This window comes from Hypomesus transpacificus, chromosome 9 (assembly GCF_021917145.1).
Source record: "Hypomesus transpacificus isolate Combined female chromosome 9, fHypTra1, whole genome shotgun sequence".
NCBI lineage: Eukaryota > Metazoa > Chordata > Actinopteri > Osmeriformes > Osmeridae > Hypomesus > Hypomesus transpacificus.
This window is the reverse complement of record NC_061068.1, coordinates 19,637,120-19,659,786: the sequence shown is the minus strand read 5'-3', so window position 1 is coordinate 19,659,786 and position 22,667 is coordinate 19,637,120. Positions and strand designations below refer to the sequence as shown.

At 44.4% G+C, this 22,667-nt stretch overlaps 1 protein-coding gene across 1 annotated transcript; it reads left to right on the top strand.

The window, feature by feature from the left end:
* Positions 1 to 310: 310 nt before the first annotated feature.
* Positions 311 to 21,675, top strand: dnai1.2 (dynein, axonemal, intermediate chain 1, paralog 2). Its single transcript, XM_047025679.1, has 20 exons — positions 311 to 504; positions 1,074 to 1,142; positions 1,314 to 1,412; positions 1,709 to 1,789; positions 1,908 to 2,034; positions 2,191 to 2,243; positions 2,637 to 2,786; positions 2,980 to 3,039; positions 3,559 to 3,687; positions 3,797 to 3,881; positions 4,247 to 4,364; positions 4,718 to 4,761; positions 5,178 to 5,425; positions 5,992 to 6,081; positions 6,467 to 6,554; positions 7,416 to 7,495; positions 10,939 to 11,087; positions 15,633 to 15,732; positions 18,343 to 18,528; positions 21,494 to 21,675. Exons 1-20 carry the CDS (start codon positions 463 to 465, stop codon positions 21,590 to 21,592), a joined length of 2,097 nt encoding a protein of 698 aa, XP_046881635.1. The 5' UTR covers positions 311 to 462; the 3' UTR covers positions 21,593 to 21,675.
* Positions 21,676 to 22,667: the final 992 nt, after the last annotated feature.

Genomic DNA, 22,667 nt, shown 5'->3' with positions numbered 1-22,667 from the left:
TAATACAATGACAAATGCTAATAAAAACACACCATACATATACTTTGCTCCATGGTACACACCTCCTCCCTATTTCCATTTTAAAAAAAATTCAAATGATTATTTCATAACTAATGTCATCTAGTATGAGTAGAATACACGTTTGTGCAAATTTGTTACATGTGAATTTGTTACATGGTCAATATTTAATCCAGAAAATGATGTGCTCCAAACAGAGTCATGGCTCAAACTATGGCTCTGGTTCCAAAACATTGAGTGCTTTATTAACCGCGTGCCCTTTCACTGAGACAACACGGTTGGCAAGGCAACCGATGTACACAGCTAGCCACAACTGGGGATGTATCTAAACTGTAGCTGGTCCCTGATTAGATTAACAACTAAGTTTATGTTTACAATTATTTTCTCTTTTTCATTGGTTGTGGTGCACAACACTGAATAGTTGTTTTCTGCAAGTTTTTAAAGATGTCTGTTCCTCAGAAAACAGGAACAGTGAAATCCAAGCAGGTATTGTACACAGCAAGTATAGCTAACGTTTTCTTGAGCCATAACGTGTACAGTACAGTAGGCTACTGTACAGTAGGCTACTGTACTGTAGGCTTACTATAATTGTAGTCAGTGCAGGTTCTGCTGTACTATACTGTACTAGTGCTATTTGCACCACTGCCTACTGGAGTGGGATTATCTAGCAATCCTTTTTTCAAGGTCTTCCTTCTGTTGTAGATTTACAATATGCTACAAAATGCTCCAAGTAACGTTAATTAAGTATCTTAAGTTTGTTGTAAAACCTTGTAATTTATGTAATTTAGCATTAAATTAACAGCTACTGTGCCATTAGCAATGAGATATTCGATTTTGAAAAGTTTTTAACATAAATATAGTTAAACCTTATTAGCTCAGTGTTGACTTGTTAAATAATGAACTGTCAATGATAGTTAGGACGTGGGCCCATGTAAGAAACCCAAAAGGTCTGACATTAGGCAAGAGCTTGTCAGCAAACTATTATTCAGGATGGAACCTGCTAGAAAATGCGCTGTTTCAAGAACTTAACAGACATAAATCTTAAAACGTCATAGGGGCCGAACGCCTTGTCTCAGCAAAAAGCACCAGCTGCAAAGGCTGCGAAAGCGGTCAGTAAGAAAAAGGTGAGTCACTCATAACTATGCATGAACTTTGTTCTCTGGAATGTTCCTCACACATATTCTTATGATCTAGTCCTATACATTTAGACCATATTCTTAAGATACAAGTTGTGTTGTAAGGACCTTACACTGTTTATTACTCTGTTCCGAGTCGATGATTGTTGTTTTTCCCAGGATGAAGAAGATGGTGCTGAGATGGGTGAAGGGGGAGATGAGTGGACACAAGGGAAGACACTTATCAAGCCCCCTGACCAGTTAGACCTCACTGAGGCGGTAAGGACCCTGATAAGGTTTATGACAGAAAACATTGTCCAGCATGCATTATTGCAGTGGTGGTCAAGCTAAGTATGAATCAACTTAGTGTTACCTGGAAAAGCACCCTAAAAATAGCCCTTTACATCCACATCTACAGTAACCGATTACACAGCTCAAGCAGGTACTATGGCATGGATGCTTATGCCTAACTCTACAGCGACGGGCACTTAGACATGTAGCTGAAATGCAGTAAATCAGAAGTGTGATTGTTTTGTATGTTAAGAAGTTTGAAATGCATCCTTTCACCTTGCCAGGAGCTGAAAGAGGAACTCACAAGGATCCTGACCGCAAACAACCCACACGCCCCACAGAACATCGTCCGTTACAGTTTCAAAGTAAAGCAAAGTGACCTTCATCTCAGCAACATTTACAGTGCAACCACAGTGAGACAAAACGACCACGTAAATGCACTGCCACCCAACACACTTACACTTGAATCTTACCTTTCCATAGGAGCGCTCTTACAAACCAATCAGCAGCGTCGATCAGATGGCTGTCCACTTTCTACTGGAGGGCAACCTTCTGCACCAGGACTCTGATGAAGCACGCAGACAGCTGGCCAAACAAGGCGTTTCTCACGGTGGTGGCTTCACTTATTGCTCAACCAATCATTTGAGTTTAGCCTTCTAAACCTTTGTCCATTTCAGTCCATTGGAAGGTTGTGAAAGCCAATGATGCCAATGACACAATCCTAGTAATGACATGAATGGGTCTTTATTTATCTTTCTATTAAAAGCACCAGTGGAGGCACATGTGACGGAAACCCGTGGAGCAATAGCAGACACCCCGGTAAACAAAATCACCTCATTTGATAACAGGATCTAATTTATAGTCATTGTACAGATTTATCTGTTCTTCATATTATTGTAGGATTTGAGCTGTACCGTGATTACGTTAGTCTTACATTCGGAGATGAGTATTTTGCTAATGTTTATGGTGGTGGTGTGTGTGTCCTTCAAGTGTATGTTGTAAAGATAATGTATGGCACCATTGCACTATACTAGTATTTTCTGACGGTTTTTGCAGTTTTTTTCATTACATGCTACATGTCACAGAAATAACAGTTTTGACAAGGTTGCCACTTTTTCCCCAAACACTCAAAATTCCAAGAGTACCTTCTGAGCGAGCTTCCCAGTACTGGTTTAAATGAATAGTTTATACTCTATGCCTGATTCGTTGCAGACTACGGATGGCAAAGAGGATGCGGGGGAGGCCGAAGGAGAGGAAAGAACCGATAGCGTCGCATCCAAGGGCAGCAAGAAGGAGCAAAAACTAATCAATCAGTTCAACTACAGCGAGAGGGCTTCCCAGACCCTAAACAACCCACTCAGGGTATGGGGGCCAAGGATAGGGGGAAACAAGGGACTATTATTGTCTGGGGGAGGATAGAAATACCTACCCACATGTTTGATGTTACGAATTCCGATTCAGAAGTCATATTGACACGGCTCACGGAATGTAAACAGTTGGATGTACGTTATGTGTGTTTCTTACAGTTAAATCTCACCACGTTCGCCCTTTTCAGGAAAGGGGATGTCAGACTGAGCCTCCTCCTCGTGTTAACTTCTCTGCGACTGCCAACCAGGTACCCAAATATCCAATAGTCTCTCACAGGGCACTGATGAGACTGCCGGCGGTCCCAGCCCTAATTCAAAGTGTGCCACACAGAACAGAGGCTTACTAGAACTGGCTCCTTTCCTACCAAATAAAGCACAATAGCGTGGCTGGATTGGAGTTTGGTTTTCACACAAAGGATGTCTACCGTTGTATTGCAATGGCTGTTCATGTGTGGAGATTATGTATCAATTCAGGTTTTTATGTTCAAGTTGAAAGGCGACTAAGGCCCTTGTTTTACACTCCCTGGAGCAAAACAACTTTGTCATTAACAGCAATGAAAGGAACTTCAATCCTGTTCACTTTGTACCCTAACATCGTTCCCACACGCACAAACACACAACTGACAACATAGATGTATCCTTCGAGCACTTCAATCCTTTCGAATCAGTGAGGGGAAATGAACAAACCGATGCACGGATGAGTGAAGACAATAGTGTCGAACATATGGCGGAGTCCTCTGACCTGTCACCTGAACCACCTCCGGCAGTGGGAGATCTACGACGCCTACGTCGAGGAGCTGCAGAAGCAGGAGAGGAATAAGGAGAAGCTGAAAGCGGCCCCCGCCAAGAAGGAGGAGGACAAGGGCAAGAAGAAGATGATGCTGGTCGAGGCACAGGTGAGCTCCCGCTGGAATTCAACTGATATGGACTGCATTTATATAGCGCTTTTGGAACTTAGCGGCACTCAAAGCGCATTCCAAATGTCGCTGTTGACTTTCATTTCAGAGCGATGACATCACCAAAGTGGCCAAGGTGGCAAAGATCATTGAGCGGATGGTGAACCAGAATACATTTGATGACATTGCACAAGGCAGGTTATACACGACATCTACTCTATTTTTAATACAACCATTTCAGCATAACCGTAGCCCCAATGACCCTACTTAACATAAACGACGTAGCAAAGGATGATTCTAGCTCAATGGCTGCTGGCAGATTTGGTGAAGTATTCATATTTGTCCAGAACATTACCTCACGGCAATTAAAAGTTATCTGAATCATCTGAAAAGGTTTTGATAATTATAAAAATGAATTACAGTATTTTGAACTATAAATAAATCGTTTTTAGTACCCAATTTTCTACTTTTACTTTTTTTTCAATGTTTTACTTTTTTTACTTGACACCTTTTGTTTGATGCTGCCTGTACTTGTCTTGTCCTCTCCTCGCCCCTGTAGACTTCAAGTACTTTGAGGACGCGTCAGACGAGTTCCGTGAGCAAGAGGGCACCCTTCTCCCACTCTGGAAGTTCCAGTACGACAAAGCCAAAAGGCTGTCAGTGACTGCCCTCTGTTGGTCAGTGTGACTGCGTGTCCGTCAGCCCAACGAGCCTGCTCCTCACCACGAGTCCTGTCCTTCTACCGTCCCCTCATTGGAGTCATGACTGATCTGTCATTGTTAGACCCTGTCAAGCTTCTCTCCAGTGCTCCACGATATAGAACATGGGGCTGGAAATCAAGATGATAGACACACTATTTAGCAACAATGCCAGAACACAATATGCCTGTCGGTCAGTGAGGGAGGATGAGAAAGTGGTCATAGAGGATAATGCAGTTGGTGCATAAAAGAGAGATATACTCATATATAATAGAAAGCACTGGTTTGTTTTGGGTTAATAATCCATGAGTATTTACCTTGTTTCCTTGCAGGAATTTAACTTACGAAGATCTGTTTACTGTGGGTCTCGGATCTTGTAAGTAACACCCGGTTGTGTCATTGTAGATAGGTATTTTCTTCTTTTTTGAAAATCATAAATGCCCCGCCAAATAGATTTGAAAACCTTTCCACGGTTCATTTCAAAGCTGTTCTTTACGTTTGTTTCTTTATGAAGCTTGTTTTGTAATGTTCCCAATTTGGAAATCCCTGCCACTTAGTCATGTTTCTTATGCGAACCCACCACTGGTCAAGTTTTGAGATTAGGTGCTCTTTCAATATGACAACAATCTGTATCCCCCTGATCCTATCCCACTCCTATCCTTCCGGCTCCATTCTTCTCCCACGTCTTCCTCCTCTTCGCCTCCCTTAATCTTTCTCTTTGTCCTCTCATTCTCCCACGCCATTCTCATCCCACCCCCCCGCTTCCCCCCCCCCCCCCCCCTCGTTTCCCAGACGACTTCACCAAGCAGGGCCGCGGCATGTTGCTCTTCTACTCCCTGAAGAACACCACCTACCCGGAGTACGCCTACCCCACCACGTCCGGCGTCATGTGCCTGGACATCCACACGTCTCTGCCCCACCTGGTGGCGGTGGGCTTCTACGACGGCTGCGTGGCCGTCTACAGCCTGAAGGAGGACGGCCAGCAGCCCACCTACAAGAGCACTGCCAGGTCAGGCAAGCACACGGACCCCGTGTGGCAGGTCAGTCGTCGGGTTCGCGTGGGAGCGATTGGGGAGGGGTTAGTGGCGTGCTATGGGGCTGTGACGATTCGGAAAAAAAGGGTGTGCGTGCGAACGAGAGGGAGGGAGTGGGCTTACTATGACCTTGCGAGACGAGGTGATTCGCGACATTACGACTATGTGAGAATCCATCTTGCCGAGCTCCAAGGTATCTCTTTGTGCCCGAACCACAGTGGTTCGGACCAATCAGCATCCTCTGACAAAGTACCGGCAGCCACTGGTGTGATTTAGGTGTGACAACGGCATAGTTAGCCTGTGATAGACGGTGATGGACATATTGTTCATACAATCACTTGCCTTTTTAAATCAGTTTCTAAACACGACTTCCCAGATGGTTATGTGTAACAAACCATCTGTCGAATCAGGTTCTGCTGACTAGGCTATCTTCAGTGTGTCTTGCTCATCGCAAAGTGGGTGCTTACATACTAGGCTACAGTCAATACTTATATAAAGTATGAACATAACTCTTCCGATACATGGGTTTTTCTTTCATGGCTGTGCTAATCCCATGCTGGTACTGGTTTCAGGTGAGGTGGCAGAAGGACGACATGGACAACAATCACAACTTCTTCTCTGTGTCATCCGACGGACGCGTCGTATCGTGGACTCTTGTCAAGGTGCCCGCGAAATACGTTTGAGTTCCTTTGTAGCCCGTCTCTCTCTCTCTCTCTCTCTCTCTCTCTCTCTCTCTCTCTCTCTCTCTCTCTCTCTCTCTCTCTCTCTGTCTGTCTCTTTGCCTCTCTATCTCTCTGAATTTAGTACCTCAACATAAATAGCCCTGTCAACACGTCAGATTTGAGCCACTAAACACTACAGCAGACACTTCTCAATGAAACACGATCAAGACTGAGAGGGACCTCGTAAACAAAGCTTTGTTTTGAGGGCCTCGGTTTCTGGCGAGCACAATGTCTACGTGCAAACGAAACAAGAGAATGGGCCAAGTCGACGATTTATCCCCGTAGCCTCCATCCGAGTTTTACAGCTGTGTTGGTTTGATCGCAGAACGAACTGGTCTTCACAGACATCATCAAACTGTCTCTGGAGGGAGCCTTGTCAGAGGGACTAGAGGGAATGCAGCTTCCCACCATGGGTAAGTGTGTGTGTGTGTGTGAGAGTGTGTGTGTGAGAGAGTGTGTGTGTGTGTGTGTGTGTGTGAGAGAGTGTGTGTGTGTGTGTGAGTGTGTGTGTGTGTGTGTGAGAGTGTGTGTGTGTCTGTGTGTGTGTGTGTGCGTGTGTGTGTGAGAGTGCGTATGACTCGAAGACAGACAGTGTTTTTTTAGCCAGTGTAGTTAAACAGAAGGAGTGACTGTTTGCCAACACATGCACAGACATTATCAGGCCAACACGACATTACATTAAACTCTTTGCGTCCTCTTACTGAAATCATTCGGTCGGGGACAGAGAGCCTCTTGTTGATCCCATTATAATGAGTCACGATGACCCTCTTTTCCATTCATCTTTCGGCTCCACGTTTATCCAAGCAGTAGCCGTTTGGTAATGCTTTGAGTTTCGCTACACAATTACAGTCACTCAGATGTTTTCACACCTCATTTGGCAGTAAGATCAGAATGACGAGTCCCCATCTAACACCATCTGTTGTGCAGCAACCTATGTGTGGCGGTACAACGACAATAGTATGTTTTGTGTGCTGCGCTAATCATGCCGTTTCAGATTTGCTGCTCATATTTCAACCACGACAGACAAACAGATGGCAGCAATGTTTGATGAATGTTAATTCCTTAAAAAAGACATTTGAGATTGGATGTTATTGTCGGTAACACTCAACTACTCTGTTGGCGGTTGTCTCTGGCCCATTGTTTGCATCTGTTCATTCCCGGATGCGTGCAGTGCAGCAGAGGTTTTCAGTACAGCTTGAGTGAAGACAATTCGAGCCTGACTACATGCTGCTTTGTTGAAATGTCTGTCTTGTCTTGCATCGGCCTATGCCCAGCTTGTGGAACCTCCTTTGACTTCCACAAGGAGATTGAATACCTCTTCCTGGTCGGCACTGAGGAGGGAAAGATCCACAAGGTGAGTCTTGTTTGGTTGCCTTAAAGGCAGGGTAGGTACGTACACAATCTTGGTTGCCTTAAAGGCAGGGTAGGTACGTACGCAATTTTGGCTTGAGTTTAAAAGTATCCACCCAAAATATCCCATTACCTCCCTTCAAAGCCACTCCCCCAAAACACATGAACTACTACACTGCCTGACGTGCAGGTACTGTAGGTAGACAGGCAAGTAGCCCGGCCAAGCATTGCATTTGGTCCGAACGCAATGATTGGTTGTGTTTAATACAGTCCTGCAATGGCCACAGATATATGATTTTTTTATCAGAGCATTTGATTTATTGATTGCTATCAGAATGGGAAGTTTATTTCAGCAAATATGACAAAGCGCTTCTCAGAAATATTACCTATCCTAGCTTTAAAGGGGAGTGCCCTTCATATCTTTGAGCACCTCTTTTACATTTTTAAGAGTGACTCAAAGCAGAGATGAATGGTTTTTAGAACAAAATCACACATTTTTACATATTCAAGGGATGTTGCCAATCTTCAACGCCTACAAGGGGCCCTATCTATCTACCCACGCTGTGGAAAAACCATGAAAGTTGGTCCAGTACAAACTTTGGGTCTCCCAAGTGTAATGCTGTTGCCTATGAAGTTGTCTGATCAGTCACTGGTCCGGATTTGTGTTATCTATCAAACTAGCCTTGTCTTGTTTTTTGGACAGTTTTATCGGTTTATCCTACCAGAGTTTATGGTCAAGCTCACCGTGGCTAGCTTAACCAGGAAGCAACTCGATTGGAGATGGAAAAGTGCTCTGTAAGGGACAAACGGCTTGTTAAGTATTTGTCAAGTGAGAATAACATTTCTGCCAGTTTCTGTTGGGCCACGACTATTCCTGACCACAAGCGCACTGCACACGAAACGCACCAATAAACTCGCTCTTAGCCGTAAAGTATCATTAAGTGGGAAAGTATTTGTTTTGTTTTCAACTTGATCCCTTGGACGTTTACCACCCACACGCCAAATGGCTGACTCTCCTCCTACTAGGGCCCTTCCAAAAACAAAAACCCCACCCTGCCACATAATGAGACCTCATGGCTGTCTCCCTGTCTCCTCTGAGAAATACAGGCTCGCTGAGTTGTGCCGTGGTGTGCAATATCCTGCTGTGCTGGCTTTGCACCACTATCAGCCAGTGAGGAAGTGTTCTCCTTAAAACCTCTTAAGGTTTTAAGGGGAGGGCATGGGGCTCTTAGAATGCCAGATATCAAAAAGGCAGTGTTGTTTTTGTTGGTGTGTGTGTGTGTGTGTGACCCTATGGATGCCGAAGTGTGTGTTGTCATTTGCATTTATTCATTTAGCAGATGCTTTTATCCAAAGTATGTCATCATGTTGGTTTGTGGGCGCGATGGACATGCGGTCGTTCTGGGTCCCTGGGAAGCCGTCTTGTTTGGCGTGTTAAGCGTTTATTGAGTACCTGAGAAAGAAAGGCTGGTGTACAGCTGTAGTTTTTGGCTTTTGTCCCTTCCTCATTTGGCATTGCATGTGCTCTGCAGTGATATGCAGAAAGATGGGAGATTACCTTGAAAAATGAACTCCAGCATAATATTTGAAACCCTGATTGTGATGAATGTATCCCCCCAGCCTACTTATGGTAATTCCCGTTCTACTTCCTCAAAAGCTTTGTTTATATCACGAGCCAGGTTAGCCAACCGTGCTAGCTGAAGGTTCATTGATGCGTTTCTGATAGCTGCGCACATGCTAATTGGGGTTTTGAGCTGATTAAATTTTTGAAGCATGCTGTGTTGACAAGGGTTCCTTCTTCGACATCAGAGATGCTAACAGCTCATTTGTTTGTTTTCAGTGTCATCTTTTAGAGGCCTTTGAGCTATGGTAGCAGGGTGTCTGGGTATATTTCATTACAACACAATAGTCCTGGTTCATGCCTCATATGACATGATACCTTCTCTTTTTCATTTCCAATCAAGGAAACAAGTATTGATTATGTAGAAGATATTGGTTCTGTCTGGCCTTTACGGTGTTTTATTTACTTATTAATCTCAGCCTGTCTCTCTCTTTCACTCTCTCTCTCTCTCTCTCTCTCTCTCTCTCTCTCTCTCTCTCTCTCTCTCTCTCTCACTCACACACATCTAATATATCAGTTCCTGTCTGTCACCTCTTCTTCTGACTCATCACCCTGGGGTACAGACAGGACAGGTCTTATCTCCCACTGCCTCAGAGTGACTATCCGGTGTCATCCTGGTACACACTGTACCCACTGTTGCTGTTGCCCCTCCCCCCCTCCCCAAAACACAACATGGACAAGAATGGTATTGATCTCTTAAATGTGACTTAATTTCCTGGGCTTGCCAAGATAATAATTAAAAGAGCCGCGATGTTTAGCCTGCAGGCCATTTTCTTTCATTACCTTCAGCTTGGAGAGCTGAAACACATCTTGCATACACATGCCAGAGGTTTGCCAAACCAGTATCTAAAGTAGACCCCCTGTAGCTATGACGTCTCATTTGTCAACACCACCTAGGGAGACCCTGTACAGTTGAAAAATGCTCAAACTAGGCCCTATACGTTGCATATACACAAGTGTTTTGTTGAGACACAAGATGCTAAAAACTGCTCCAGGGTGCTGTGAGTGCAATTCCCTGGCTCATTTAACCCTCCATCACATTGCCTACAGCCCTGTAGTGTCTACTTAGTAATATCCAAGTGGCATTCATCACACATGGCAATATTGTGCCGAACGCAACATTCCGCAAAGGTACCACTGGTTTTTTGACAGCTGCCTTAAAGTGCACTTTCTTTCTCCAAATACTAGGGATGTTGACAGCTGTGATTGATAATCACTGTCTCCTAACAGCAACCCATCCGGAGCTTTGCTCTGATTCGTACGAAAAATCTTGTACTGCCCTCTCAGCCCTGCTCTTCCTCCCGAAACCTTCCAACACGTCCAGAGTTCAGTGGCAAACTTTGTGGACTCTACTGAAACTACTCAGAGCATGGTGCTGTGGTCCACACTGTGCAATACAACAGCGTTCTCCCTGGGCTAACTAACCACATGTAAAACAAGTCATGCTTTTACTTTCCCAAACTCCTCAAGCTGAATGCCTGACCTTGCATCTCACTGGCATGAAATGGAGAATATATTTACATGATAAAGAATGTGTAGGCGTCTAGTAAAGTACCAAGGCTTTTGCTTTATGGAAATGTTATATGTAAATATTACAACACTGGGCAACATTTCACATTAAGGTTACATTAACTACCATGTAACTACACAGCAATACCTATGATAACAACATTGTAGTTACATAGAAATAGCTAGGTAGTGAGAGTTTATAACAGTTTAGTAGTACAAGTTATTTTACAAGTAAAACTTGATATGGGTGAGGTTGGGCTTTCCATGGCTAAGTGGACGTCAACAGAGATGTTGTTTGGATCCCCTTTTTTCCTCAGTGCTCCAAGGCCTACTCCAGCCAGTTCCTGGATACATTCGACGCCCACAACATGGCGGTGGACGCGGTCAGGTGGAACCCCTTCCACCCCAAGGTCTTCATCTCCTGCAGCTCTGACTGGACCATCAAGATCTGGGACCACACCATCAAGTAAGCCATGTGTGTACCCACAGTTTTGTAGTGTGGGACATCCGTCAATGCCAGATCAGACTGCATGCACATCAGAATGCTGGCTGTTCAACAACCACCATGTAAAAGGCTCTGAAATGCAAGGAGCTATTGAGGTTGGATAATGTATAGCCAGCCTCAAGTCTCTTGACTAGGGATTTCCTAGGTGTGGATTCCAACAGTTTCTATGAAACTGCTCAAGGTGAATGTTTATTCAAACGGTCAAGTGTTGTTAAAATACTGGAACGTCATAGAGAGATTATGCGCTTTTCAATTTGATTTTGTTATTTGTCGTTACTTTTTCTAAACAGCGATTAAATGCTGAGCAAATAGAGGATAGCCCGTACTTTGTCAACGACAGTGTCAAATTGACAGATGGCAAACCAAAATATCCTCAAGAGTGTTTCAAGTTCAGCTAAATTGGCCTGCATTACAAACTGTGGAAATTGAATGAATGCACATTCATCATTGTAATTGCTGCATATTTATGACCCTCTCCTGCACATGATTGGACACAATATAATTTACCTGCCAGATCATTTGACAAACCTATTAGACATCCCCCTTGTTGTCAAAAGTAATGGTTCGCTTGACTAAGTAATAGTTATAATTATCCAGCTAATAATTGCTGCACTGGTTCCAAGGCTAGCTGGTGCTTACAGCGCAAACTAGGCCCATTTTTGGGACTAAATGTTTGTAACCAGAAAAATCTTAATTTTGTGGATAGATTACGTTCATGCTGGATCGAGAATTAACCATTACCTTCTGATTAATAGACTGATTCCCTAACCGCTCAGCCATCTGACTCCCTCCTCGTTTTCCTCTCACGCATGCAACACAAGGTGACACCCTCTCCACCCAGGACCAGTTTAAGGTTCCACAGACTCCAGTCCAAGCCCAAAACCGACCAAATATCGTTTATGTTCCACTGAAGTCAAATCCGTTTTTGAACTAAAACTGCAGCATCCTCTGACAAAGTTTAGTGGACCCTTTAGTCCAGGTTTCTGTATTCAAACTGTGTTTCGTAGTAGCTATTTTACCCCAGACCTCGTTCCCATATTCATTTTGTTATCATGACTACAAAGACAAAGGAGAGCCTGGTGCAGACAGAGCTCTATCGAACAGCTCCTACATCGATACACTTCCAGCGGAATGAACTTTGACTTTAAGAGGAAGGTTACCTCAGACCTACAGTATTCTATTAGTCACTGTCTGTGTAAGGAAGTTCTCATGAATCAATGGCTCAGCCCAGTGATAAACATTCTCCATCGCTCAACAGCCCCCCACCCTCACCATCCATATATCTGTTGCTGGAGCTCTGTGCCGTCAGCCCACTTGAATATGAGACAGATTCCCAAAAGACCTACTACTGCCATGAAAACGTATGAGCTGTCGGATTTTCTTAATCTTTGCACATTTTTTGTGTGCACGGTAATAACTCTGCATCCAATCCTCAGATGTGTAAAATGTTATTGCCCCCCCAACCTTTTTAACTTAATCTATATATTATGGTCATGTTTAGCACTACTTCAACCTGACTCTTGGCATCGAGCTGTCATCCGAGCATACATTTGAATGTTCAGATGCACAATGGAACGGAATTCGGACGTGGACCAGCATCTGCTCTCCAATATTCAGGGAAAGTAAAACATACTTTCAGATTCAGAGGTTTGTTGTGAGTGTGGATCACCTTGTTTATCCTGCAACCAGTGGTAGTGGCTGGGCCATAGTTTTAACAACCCATGTGTGCACAATGCACAAAAAAAGGTTCTAATGAGTTTGCTATTTCTTTTCTTTCATTGATACGTCACGTTCATTGTGATCCTCTGTGGTAAATCAAGCCACGAGCCTATACATTCCTAATCTTCAATTGTTATGCCCTCGTGCCTTGAACCTTGTACGTGCCCCTCTGCAAGTCTCTTAACTGATTGTCATGGATCCCTTATACCTGGTGGGCCTCGTCACCCAGAGTTCGGGGAGGAGAGGGCTCGAATGACAAAACAGCCAAATGCCATCGACAGACAAGGTGACCGATAGAGACCTTTGAAGAAACGATATCATTCATATTCGTGTCAGGATAAAAGAGGTTCCGTTGACTTGCTGGCTGGCACAGGGGGAGTCTCTGTGGCATGACAAGGCGCTTTTGATTGGATCTTTCTCACTGTTCAGCCCCAGAACATTCCTCCCTCCTCATTGGCTTTCTATGCGTCCTCTCCCCACACCTCTCTCCTTCCCTGTCTAACTGCAGGGGCTATATTGTGGCAGAGTGATGACATTAGGGGGGGTAAGAGTTAATGCTGCTTGATCAGAGAGTGGTTCTATTGTACTAGAATGATGGGTGTTGCTAAACTATATTTGATATGTATATTTATATCTAGTGTGGAATTCATACTAACTTGAGACACAGTCTCAGACCCAGTCATAATTGTGTAAGAAATGTAACACCTAATGTTGATATGGCTATCTGAAGAGAATTTGATGATTAGCAAATATTAAAAATCTTTCTTAAGTTTTTAGTGACAGATGTTGTCAGTGCAAGAGAACACAGCAGTCAATAACAATATATTGCATCAACTAAACCATTTCAAATGAGAAGTGCAACGCAGCATAAGACAACACAAGAAAGAAAATAAATCAATAATACAGGCTGGGGCTAATATGGCAAGATAACATCTATAACTATTAAAAAGCAAATTATACGCAATATTACAAATTAATTCACCAGCATATTTACACCATTTTCCATGGCTTGTAGGTCCTGTTTCTGACCAGGCCATGTGAAGCGGGGAACACTGTGGAGGTGCTTGGCAAAAAAGGGAGCCAGACTGACTATAATGCTTCTCCTCACGACTTTGTGGCAGTATCTCTGTCTATTTTGTAATTCCTGTCAGGCTGAGTCTCACGTCCAACGTGTTTTGGATTTCTTTGTTGGAAAGCTAAGGTCTTATTATCTTATCCTGTGAGGGGCTAGCATTAGAAACGGTCTGGGGTCTCTGTCACCTCTTCAGAGCTTCTCTAGAAGGTTCTTAATGAGATGACAGTGGGAAGAGCTCTTTGTGAGCAGTCTGAGAGAGTGTCTTTGTAGTTGGTTGAGGGTTTGTATTCCAGGCTCCTCTTGTTATGAGTAGGTGGAATTCTCCTAAAGACTGCTATCAAATTAGAAATGGAAGAATATGTACCAGTACCTCCTTGTTATGGGTAACATTTACACGTAGGATTATTCACATTGCAATAACACATTTTTGGTAAGCATCGGTAAATGGCTTTAAAATACACACTCCATTCCATAAGATATTTTGTAGTTAAAAAGGAATCCATATCTCTCTCGCAATCCTTTGTGCTTACGAGGATGTGGGCTGAGAACGTCTGTACTCCAAGCAAAGAGGCTTTCACGTGGCTACGGACCTCATTCTAGCAATTAGTCTTATCAGGGAATCCAGTCGAGAACAGGGGGGAGATATTCTGCCCAGCGCAGCACTGACTGAGGCCTCAAGGGACCAATCACCAACATACGGGAAGCTGATTGGAAGTTGACAGCAGTGCTGCAATCAGATGCTAAGTGATGCCGCTCTCACGGTAGTTGGACACAAGGCTGTAGATGTGTAGTCAACTCATCTAACGAGCAAAATGATTTTCATAACAAGCATACTTGAATCCCAATAGACATGCAGGGAATTGCCAGCATGCTAATAAACACATTGACTGATAGTCTGTGCTGGTGCATAGGGGACTTTTGTATTTATTGTTTTGTTGTAAAGATACATTAGCCATGATTTATTATGAATGTCTGTCCACCAATCACAAATCAATGTCACAACTAACTAGTGTAAAAATCCATGAACGTGGTTGGGGTTAGTTTTACCTTTGGGTTGCTGGTCACAGTGAAGTGATTATCACTCTGAATAAAATCATACACATGCTGCCATCCTCCCTGCACCTGCAGTTCAGCTCAAGTAACTGCCACTCTGCACCCTACAGGTTCATGTTTACGATGCATCTGTCTCCCATTTGAGCCCATCGGCAGTTAAACAGATGTGCGTAGCCTTCAAGATTCCAAAAACGTTATTGTCCATCACATTATGAGTCTTAGGTTATTGGCTCAGAAACAACATAAACACATGAAAGTCACATACAATTACTTTGAAAACACTAACCATCCATACATAGATAAGACATTAAGAGGTTAGCAAAGACTGACGCTCAAAGAGACACCAGAAAGTCACATGGGCCCAGAGCAGTAAGTGCAGGCCCTGTGAAATGAAACTAGCATCCATTTTCTGCTTCGTTCAAAGACAGTTGACCAATCCGGAAACCCGGAGCACGGCAAGTGACTACCGGTCAGAGAAATGCCTCAGATTTTTTTCGCTACTCTACTAATTGTACCCATCGTACCTTTAAGTGTTTAACACCTGTACAGTGCAACAAAAAAAGGGTTCACTGCGAATGGTGCTGTGAGAAAACATAATAATTCATAATTGCCCAGACACTTACATCCACTTGTCCTAATCTATGCACCTGTCTCTTCAGCACACCGATGTTCACCTTTGACCTGAACTCCCCTGTTGGAGATGTGGCCTGGTCTCCATACTCCTCCACAGTTTTTGCTGCTGCCACCACAGACGGCAAGGTAAGTCAAACGACCAGAGCTGGAAATGCTCGTTTTTTTCCCCACTACCGGGCTCAACGACAGCCAAAGGATGCTACCTCATACCTGGTCTGAACTTCCTGCCAGTACTGCTTTGGCTCAGCTCCAGCTAAATATACACAATATAGTCATAAAATCATGTATTATAAGTGTGCAAGGGGAATGTATCTTGCCGAACAGGGCAACACAACATAGTCTTAATGGTGAAATCTTTCTGTACTCCCTCTGTAAGTCTAAAGTGTTTGTTTTCAGTTTCGAAACCAGGTCGTTTGGGGATCTGCCTTGTTCTTCTCGGTTATTTCCAAGAACCTTTCGATTTAGTGCCGCCATCATTTGCAGTCAGTTAGTTTAGCGTGTTGTTAGTATGCCAGCCAGTTGTCCTCTGTCTGGTCCTCAAAGGGATGCGTCGAGGCTCGCCTCGTCTGTGCAGCGGGGGCCAGGAAACAGCCTGCCGACGGCCGTTTGCTCCCAGCTGTTGCTCCATCGCGCAAAATGAATATCATCAAGGATAAATGGGAGGAATTTAGAGGCGAATGGCAGCATTTGCGTAATACGTTGAATCCTGTCCAACCTCTCCCTGGTCAGGAAATAACACTGTTGGCTGAGACAGATGGCGAAGAGGAAGCAATATGCAGATCACAATCTTTGGACTGGTATCTTAGTAACTTAGTAACTTCATACATAGCTATGTTAATAATCATTGTAGAAGTATCGTTATAAGAATGTCCTGACGGAGTAATAGTTCACATATATACAAAATATAAAAAACAGACTCAACGGTTTAATATGAAAAACCTGCCATCAAATAAAACTATGAAAATCGCAGCAACCATTTCAGTGTATTACACAAACCTTCCTTTAGTTCACTAGATTTTACAAAAAGAGAATCATTTGTAATGAGGTCCCACGTGTGTATACAGAATTTCAATTAGTCAAACCCATTAGCTTAGAAACAATGGCAAAAATGGGTTTTGGCACTGCTGACCTTTTTTAAAGCATATTCAGTATTATGAATATTGAATATGGCATGTTTCGTTTGAATCCAGGTGTCTGAGAAAGGTAGCTGGGATTGAAATGTTTACCAAACCATGCTTAAACTCGTAAATCTTATACAATGAAGACATGATTTACAAATGTGTTTTATTTATAATGCACTTATATTGCGTCAACATCTCTTCAACGTCACTAGAATTTCACCTCATACATTTTGGCATACTGTTGGCATGCGAGTTTGTTGTGCCTTCCAACTGTGTGGTTTTTGGTTGGCGTAACACTCCCAAAAGAACAAGATCTTTAATGTGTTCTGCCACCATCCGGAATCCCAGCTAAGGCGACTCTGCACTACTCCTTCATGTATATCCCCATGGCGACAGCCCAGTCTCGCACTGATGGGTGACACTCAAATGTCAGGGTCTCTCGCCGTCTCAGCCTCAGACGGTAAACCCATGAATGACAATGAGAACACGGGATGAGCGGGCGCTAACAAAAGGTCTCCTCCAGCCCCCACGGCCTCCATTCTCCCTGCCGCCTTTCACATGGACCGATATGGATACGACCGTGCTAGACCAAGGTTCAGCAAGGAAGGGGTGAGCGGGAGAAGAAAAGAAAAAAAACTTGTTCTGTCTGTCTTCATCCCCCAATTGACCCCCAAGTGTAGAGCCGGACCCTGGACCTCCCTTAGCCTCGCACCTGCTGTCTACATCGCTCATACAACTTCACCAGCCTCACAGTCATATTACTAAGTGCACTTGTGGTGTGCGTCATGCATTGCCATGGGCATTTGCGCGTACAATTCATGTAAATGAGCCGTTGGTTGTGGTGCGTTTTTGGTGTGAGTCATGCATTTCTGTGGACGTTTCTGGTGACTAATACTGTCAATAAGCCCTTGGCTGAAATATATAGAGCTGCCTTGAAGCTAACTGGAGGACAGGTAACTAGGATTCACTCTGTTGGATTACATGTATGATCACTTCCTGGAATCCATTTGATGTTCCTTAGTTGATTTCACAGAAGAATTAGCACAAGCATTAGCAGGCTGTTGACTGTTCTCCGTGAGCTAGTTGCGGTCACAAAATTGTACAAAAGGCAAGATACACACGTGCAGTACATACGAGAAATGCTGCAACACTTCCTTGCACAAGATAGCCTTTTCAAGCGTTTCAATTACAAACACAATCAGCCTTTACCTCTCACTTGTTGTCCATCTTGCTCTATCTCACATGCACTCGCACACACAAGACGGCTATCAGAACCAGTCTGATTGGCTATTACTGTTTCGACCTCTACCTGGAGGTTGTAGGCATTGAACATTCATTTAGGCCTGATTCAGGCCTAACTTTGCCTTGATTTAAAGTACAGTCATGTATGCAGCAAAGCCTTCTGTCATCCACACAGATGTTTAACCCATTCAAATCCTTTTCATATTATTCATGTTACTTGGGATATATCCTACACGATACCACTGTGCGATGATTTAATAAAAAAGGGAACAGCAAAATATCGCTCCCATTATGAATGTACCAGAATGAACAAACGGCACATTTTCGTCTTTCACTGCCTCACTCATCCCATTCAATGTCACTGTGCCCTCAGGTCCACATCTTTGACCTAAGCATCAACAAGTACGAAGCCATCTGCCAGCAGCCAGTGGTAGCCAAGAAGAAGACCAAGCTGACCCACGTGGAGTTCAACCCCGTCCACCCCATCCTCATCGTAGGCGACGACCGAGGCATCGTCACCAGCCTCAAGCTCTCACCCAACCTCCGCAAGAAACCCAAGGTAAGGGAATCCCAGTGGTATAGCTTCCGGAAACAGATCTCAAACTGCCTCACGGTCAGCCTCGCAAACACAGTTCCCACTGGAACATAAACAGAGTAACAGAAGCGTGTAGACTGTTGCTATGCTCCCGTGTAAAGCCACAGGGTGACTCCCACCCCCCCCCCCCCCCATGGATAACAACAATCAGATTGCAGCTTTACCCTGCGGTACTAGTATTGCAAGGATCGATCGGGCTGAAATGTCAACCGCAAGAAGGCAATTGGAAGTATCAATCAATTGTGCATAATCTCGAGGGAGCGCCTGTTTTGCACGCAAGGCAAAGCCTGATTTATTATTGGACAGGCAAGTGGCAAGCTGGCACAAAACAGTTATTGAGGGATGCATTTGTTTATTTGTTCAACTTTGTTTCACGAAAGGCTTGAGAAAAAAAATTATGCGTCACATAGATCAAGGTTGGATACAGAATTGGTTATGACTCACAACAGTCTGATCACTATAGTCGATGTGTAACAACCGAGGGTTTTGATGGGAATCCAATTACCTTTGATGTGACCATGTCATCGGAACTTTAGAATGGTTTGACAAGCAATACTTACCCCCAGATGAATGATTTGACTAAATAAATAAAAGAAGGCTCCCATTTTCTCTCTCCCTGCTCATTATTAGGGGTTTACGGGGGGTCTGTCTCTCATTCAGTCACTCGCACTCTGCATTGGTTGACATCCGTTTGCACCAGTCGAACACAGCCAAAGCAGCAGTGTCCCCTCTCGTTCAAACTGCCAGTGGGTTTTGTGTCGACGGGCGATACCCTTCTCATCTCAGATGTTTGAAGTTCCCTGCCCACAGCCTGGACCTTGAGGACGTGAAGAAGGAAGGCCATTCGGCGCTGCCCTCAAAGGCGTCCACACGGCCCTGCTCCATGTGTCCATCCTGTTATGGCCACCGACGATCACAGTTGGCACCACGTGCTGTTTGGAGTCATCGTCCTCTCAGTAACCACAGGGCTAGAGAAAAGGACTCTGACTCACTGGCCTTTTTTAGGGCCATTTGGGGGTCAGCCATGGCCCTGCCGTCACTTCTGCTCCCCGCTTTTCAAGAGTCGCGTGTGTCACAACGGACGTTCGCTTTGCTCAATGAGTCACCAGTGATTCATTGGAAATGGGTTTCGTCATGCTAGCAAAGGGATCACAGCACCTGACTTGATGAGGCGTCCACGTGATTGTGTTTTGGACAGGAATGAACGAGCTTGCAGAGCAAAGGGATAAATCCTTTATGTATTTATGGTTTATTTGTATGGTTCCGATGGGTTAGGTCTGCATGCGAGTGAATGGACAGGGTGCTTCATTTGAATCTCTCTCTTTCTCTCAGACCTGAAATCATGTTATTCTCACATATGGCATCCCATACTGTCTACCTTGTTCACCACAAACACCCAGAGTGGTCTTGTGAAATAGCAGGATTTGCTGACACACCAAGTAACCCAGATGTTAGACCCTATGTCCTAGTTTAGACCCCAGTGCACTTACAGCACATAGTCCCATTCACAGGTGGCACCAAAAGTCCTTCTACTTGGTTGCACATCCTATACAGGCAATGGATGTCGGCAGTCTGTGACCCACCAATCAAGTTCTTTATCTTGGAATGTCACTCTTTCCAGTAACAGAAACCTTGCATTTCAATATATGTGCATGAGAATGAGACTGCATCTAATTACACAGGAACAAATAACATGTCCCCCCAACAAATATAAGAGAGGATACGGTGAATCTCAGCCTCGAGCCTTACATGATGTTTTCCGCAAATACAGCATAATTCAAGGGGCGCATTCGCAAACTCAGAGATCGATCTGTGCCAGAGCCAATCTTTGACTCGACGACCCGACAGAAAGCACTCGCGCGCACAGCCGCGTGGACCCAGAAACGGTGCAAGCTTTCACTGAGCCGACTCCCCTCGTTAACCCTGACGCAGACCTGTGTTCGTCCGGAAGACAAAAGGCTTCATCTACGCTCATTCAATTACCCCTGCACCCCCCAGGACACGTTATGCCTCGTCAGAGATGTCTGTAACCATAGTGACGATGGAAGATATGGACAGCTGGAGGAGGGGTGAATGGGTGGGAACCTTTAGTGAGAGCCAGGACAAATGCCAGGCCTCGGGGGTGGCCCGGTGGAGGGCACGTACCGTACGGCTTCCTGACACAGCGGCTCCGGCTCGGGATTCCGGCTCGGGCTGCTTCTGCATGTCTGCCTGCCTGCCTGCCTGTCTCTCTCTCTCTCTCTCACTATTTCTCTCTATCTCTCTCTCTCACTATTTCTCTCTATCTATATATCTCTCTCTCTGTCTCTCTGTCTCTCTGTCTCTCTGTCTCTCTACCCTATGTATCCTGTCTGTCTCTGTCTGTCTCTGTCAAAAAAGGCCCCAAGATTATATATTTAAGAAAAGAAAAGCAAGGCCACAGTTGAGGTCTCCCTGGCCCTACCTCACACTGTTTCAAATCAAGGATGTTAAGTACCGGTAAAATATCCAAATAGTTTCTTTCTCTTGCTCTCAGTCTGCAGATTTCTTGGTATAATTTGTCACTTTCCACTTTCCCTACCCAGATTGAGTGTTTTAATGAATTTCACCTTACTAGGGTATTCTCTCTGTGGAAAGCACTTTGACCGCAGAGCCATAAAAAGACCATTTGTAGAATGCATTATTCCCTGTGATGAAGTGTTCTAAGTGGGCCTTTGACATAGGGGTTGCTTTTCATTGTCAATTGAATTTAATTGTCTAATGTTCAGTTTGCCCGTTCCTTCTTGCTTACGGGCAAACACAAACACTGGATTTGCATTAACTTGATGCAAGTGCTCGTTTGCGCCCACAAACATCCAAGCTCACTGAACACTGAACCATTTCTCTCTCTCTCTCTTTCTCTCTCTGTCTCTCTCTCTCTTTGTTTCCCGTTTCTTTTCCCTCCGTCCAGGAGAAGAAGGGCCAGGAACTGCCCAAGGGTCCAGAGGTGGAGGTCGCCAAGATGGAGAAGCTTCTGAGCTTGCTGAGGGAGCCAGAGGCCAGCTCTTAAGACCTCACAGGAATCGCACCTCCCAGACTCCCACCTTTACCAGCCTAACTGCAGTCATGTGCTACTAAAATGACCCCCCGTCCAACCTAATATTACTTTTTGAAATTAAATTTGTATCTCATTTGTATCTCATCTTGTATATAAACCTGCTTACTTTGATCTGTTGTACCAGAATCCAACTGTGAGTCAATACTTGTCTGCATTCTACGTGTTTTAAAGTCTGATGTAATCTGTTTTTAGCCCCCCCCCCCCCCCCCCCCCCCAAAAAAAAAACCCCGGATGAAACCTATTGTCAAAAAGAACTTAAAGCAAATGATTCGGTAGACAAGGAAGACGGATTAATTTGAAAGATTTTATTGAAAAAAGTGTCATCTTTTTTGTATTCATAAGAGTTTGAAAGACACGGATCAGAACCCTTTTCTATTTGTAGAGCTCTGAGAAATCAAGTATACAGTCAACAATACAGTTATGCTTTGGTTGAACACTTAAGACTTGTACTCGCAGACATGCTACAAACGCAACATAACCTCCATAGTTGTCACTCCACCATTAACACCGGTATGGAACTTCTGCATTTGACAATCGGATGCAAGGAAATACATGTACATGGAAATCTAGTCGAACGACGGTAGCCTGTCTTGTCTAAGTAGTTATCTACTGTCGAGTTGGGCCCTTTGGCAAATCGCAAGTATGTTTTACACCTACGCAAAGGAATTAATTGTGAGTCGCTTCAATCCTTATTCCGCCTATGTAGGTTTTCGAAACTCTTCCGTCAGCGAATGCTTGCGATCTTCTGTACAGTGGGGCTGCCAGTGCACTGTATCTCGGCCTTGAATCAAACATGCCCACCCAACCCCAGAGCCTTAACTTTCGCCTTGGTCGCTTCTCCTCATTGCTCTCACTGCTCTCTCGTGACTGCGGACCGTGCATGCCCCCCCCCCCCCCCCCCCCCCACTTCGCCGCCAACGATGAATCACAACTTCACAATCAAGTTTATTTGCGTCGGAATATTTAATTGGGCCTTTTTGTGTCCTGCAAAACACATTATATACAAATAAGCATTCTCTGACTCGAA

What these genes read in the sequence shown, in the direction of transcription:
- dnai1.2 (XM_047025679.1), top strand. Translation starts at nt 463, where the DNA reads ATGTCTGTTCCTCAGAAAACAGGAACAGTGAAATCCAAGCAG. An exon ending in AGTTAGACCTCACTGAGGCG is followed by an intron (nt 1,413 to 1,708) that starts GTAAGGACCCTG and finishes TCACCTTGCCAG; the next exon opens with GAGCTGAAAGAGGAACTCAC. An exon ending in CCCTAAACAACCCACTCAGG is followed by an intron (nt 2,787 to 2,979) that starts GTATGGGGGCCA and finishes CGCCCTTTTCAG; the next exon opens with GAAAGGGGATGTCAGACTGA.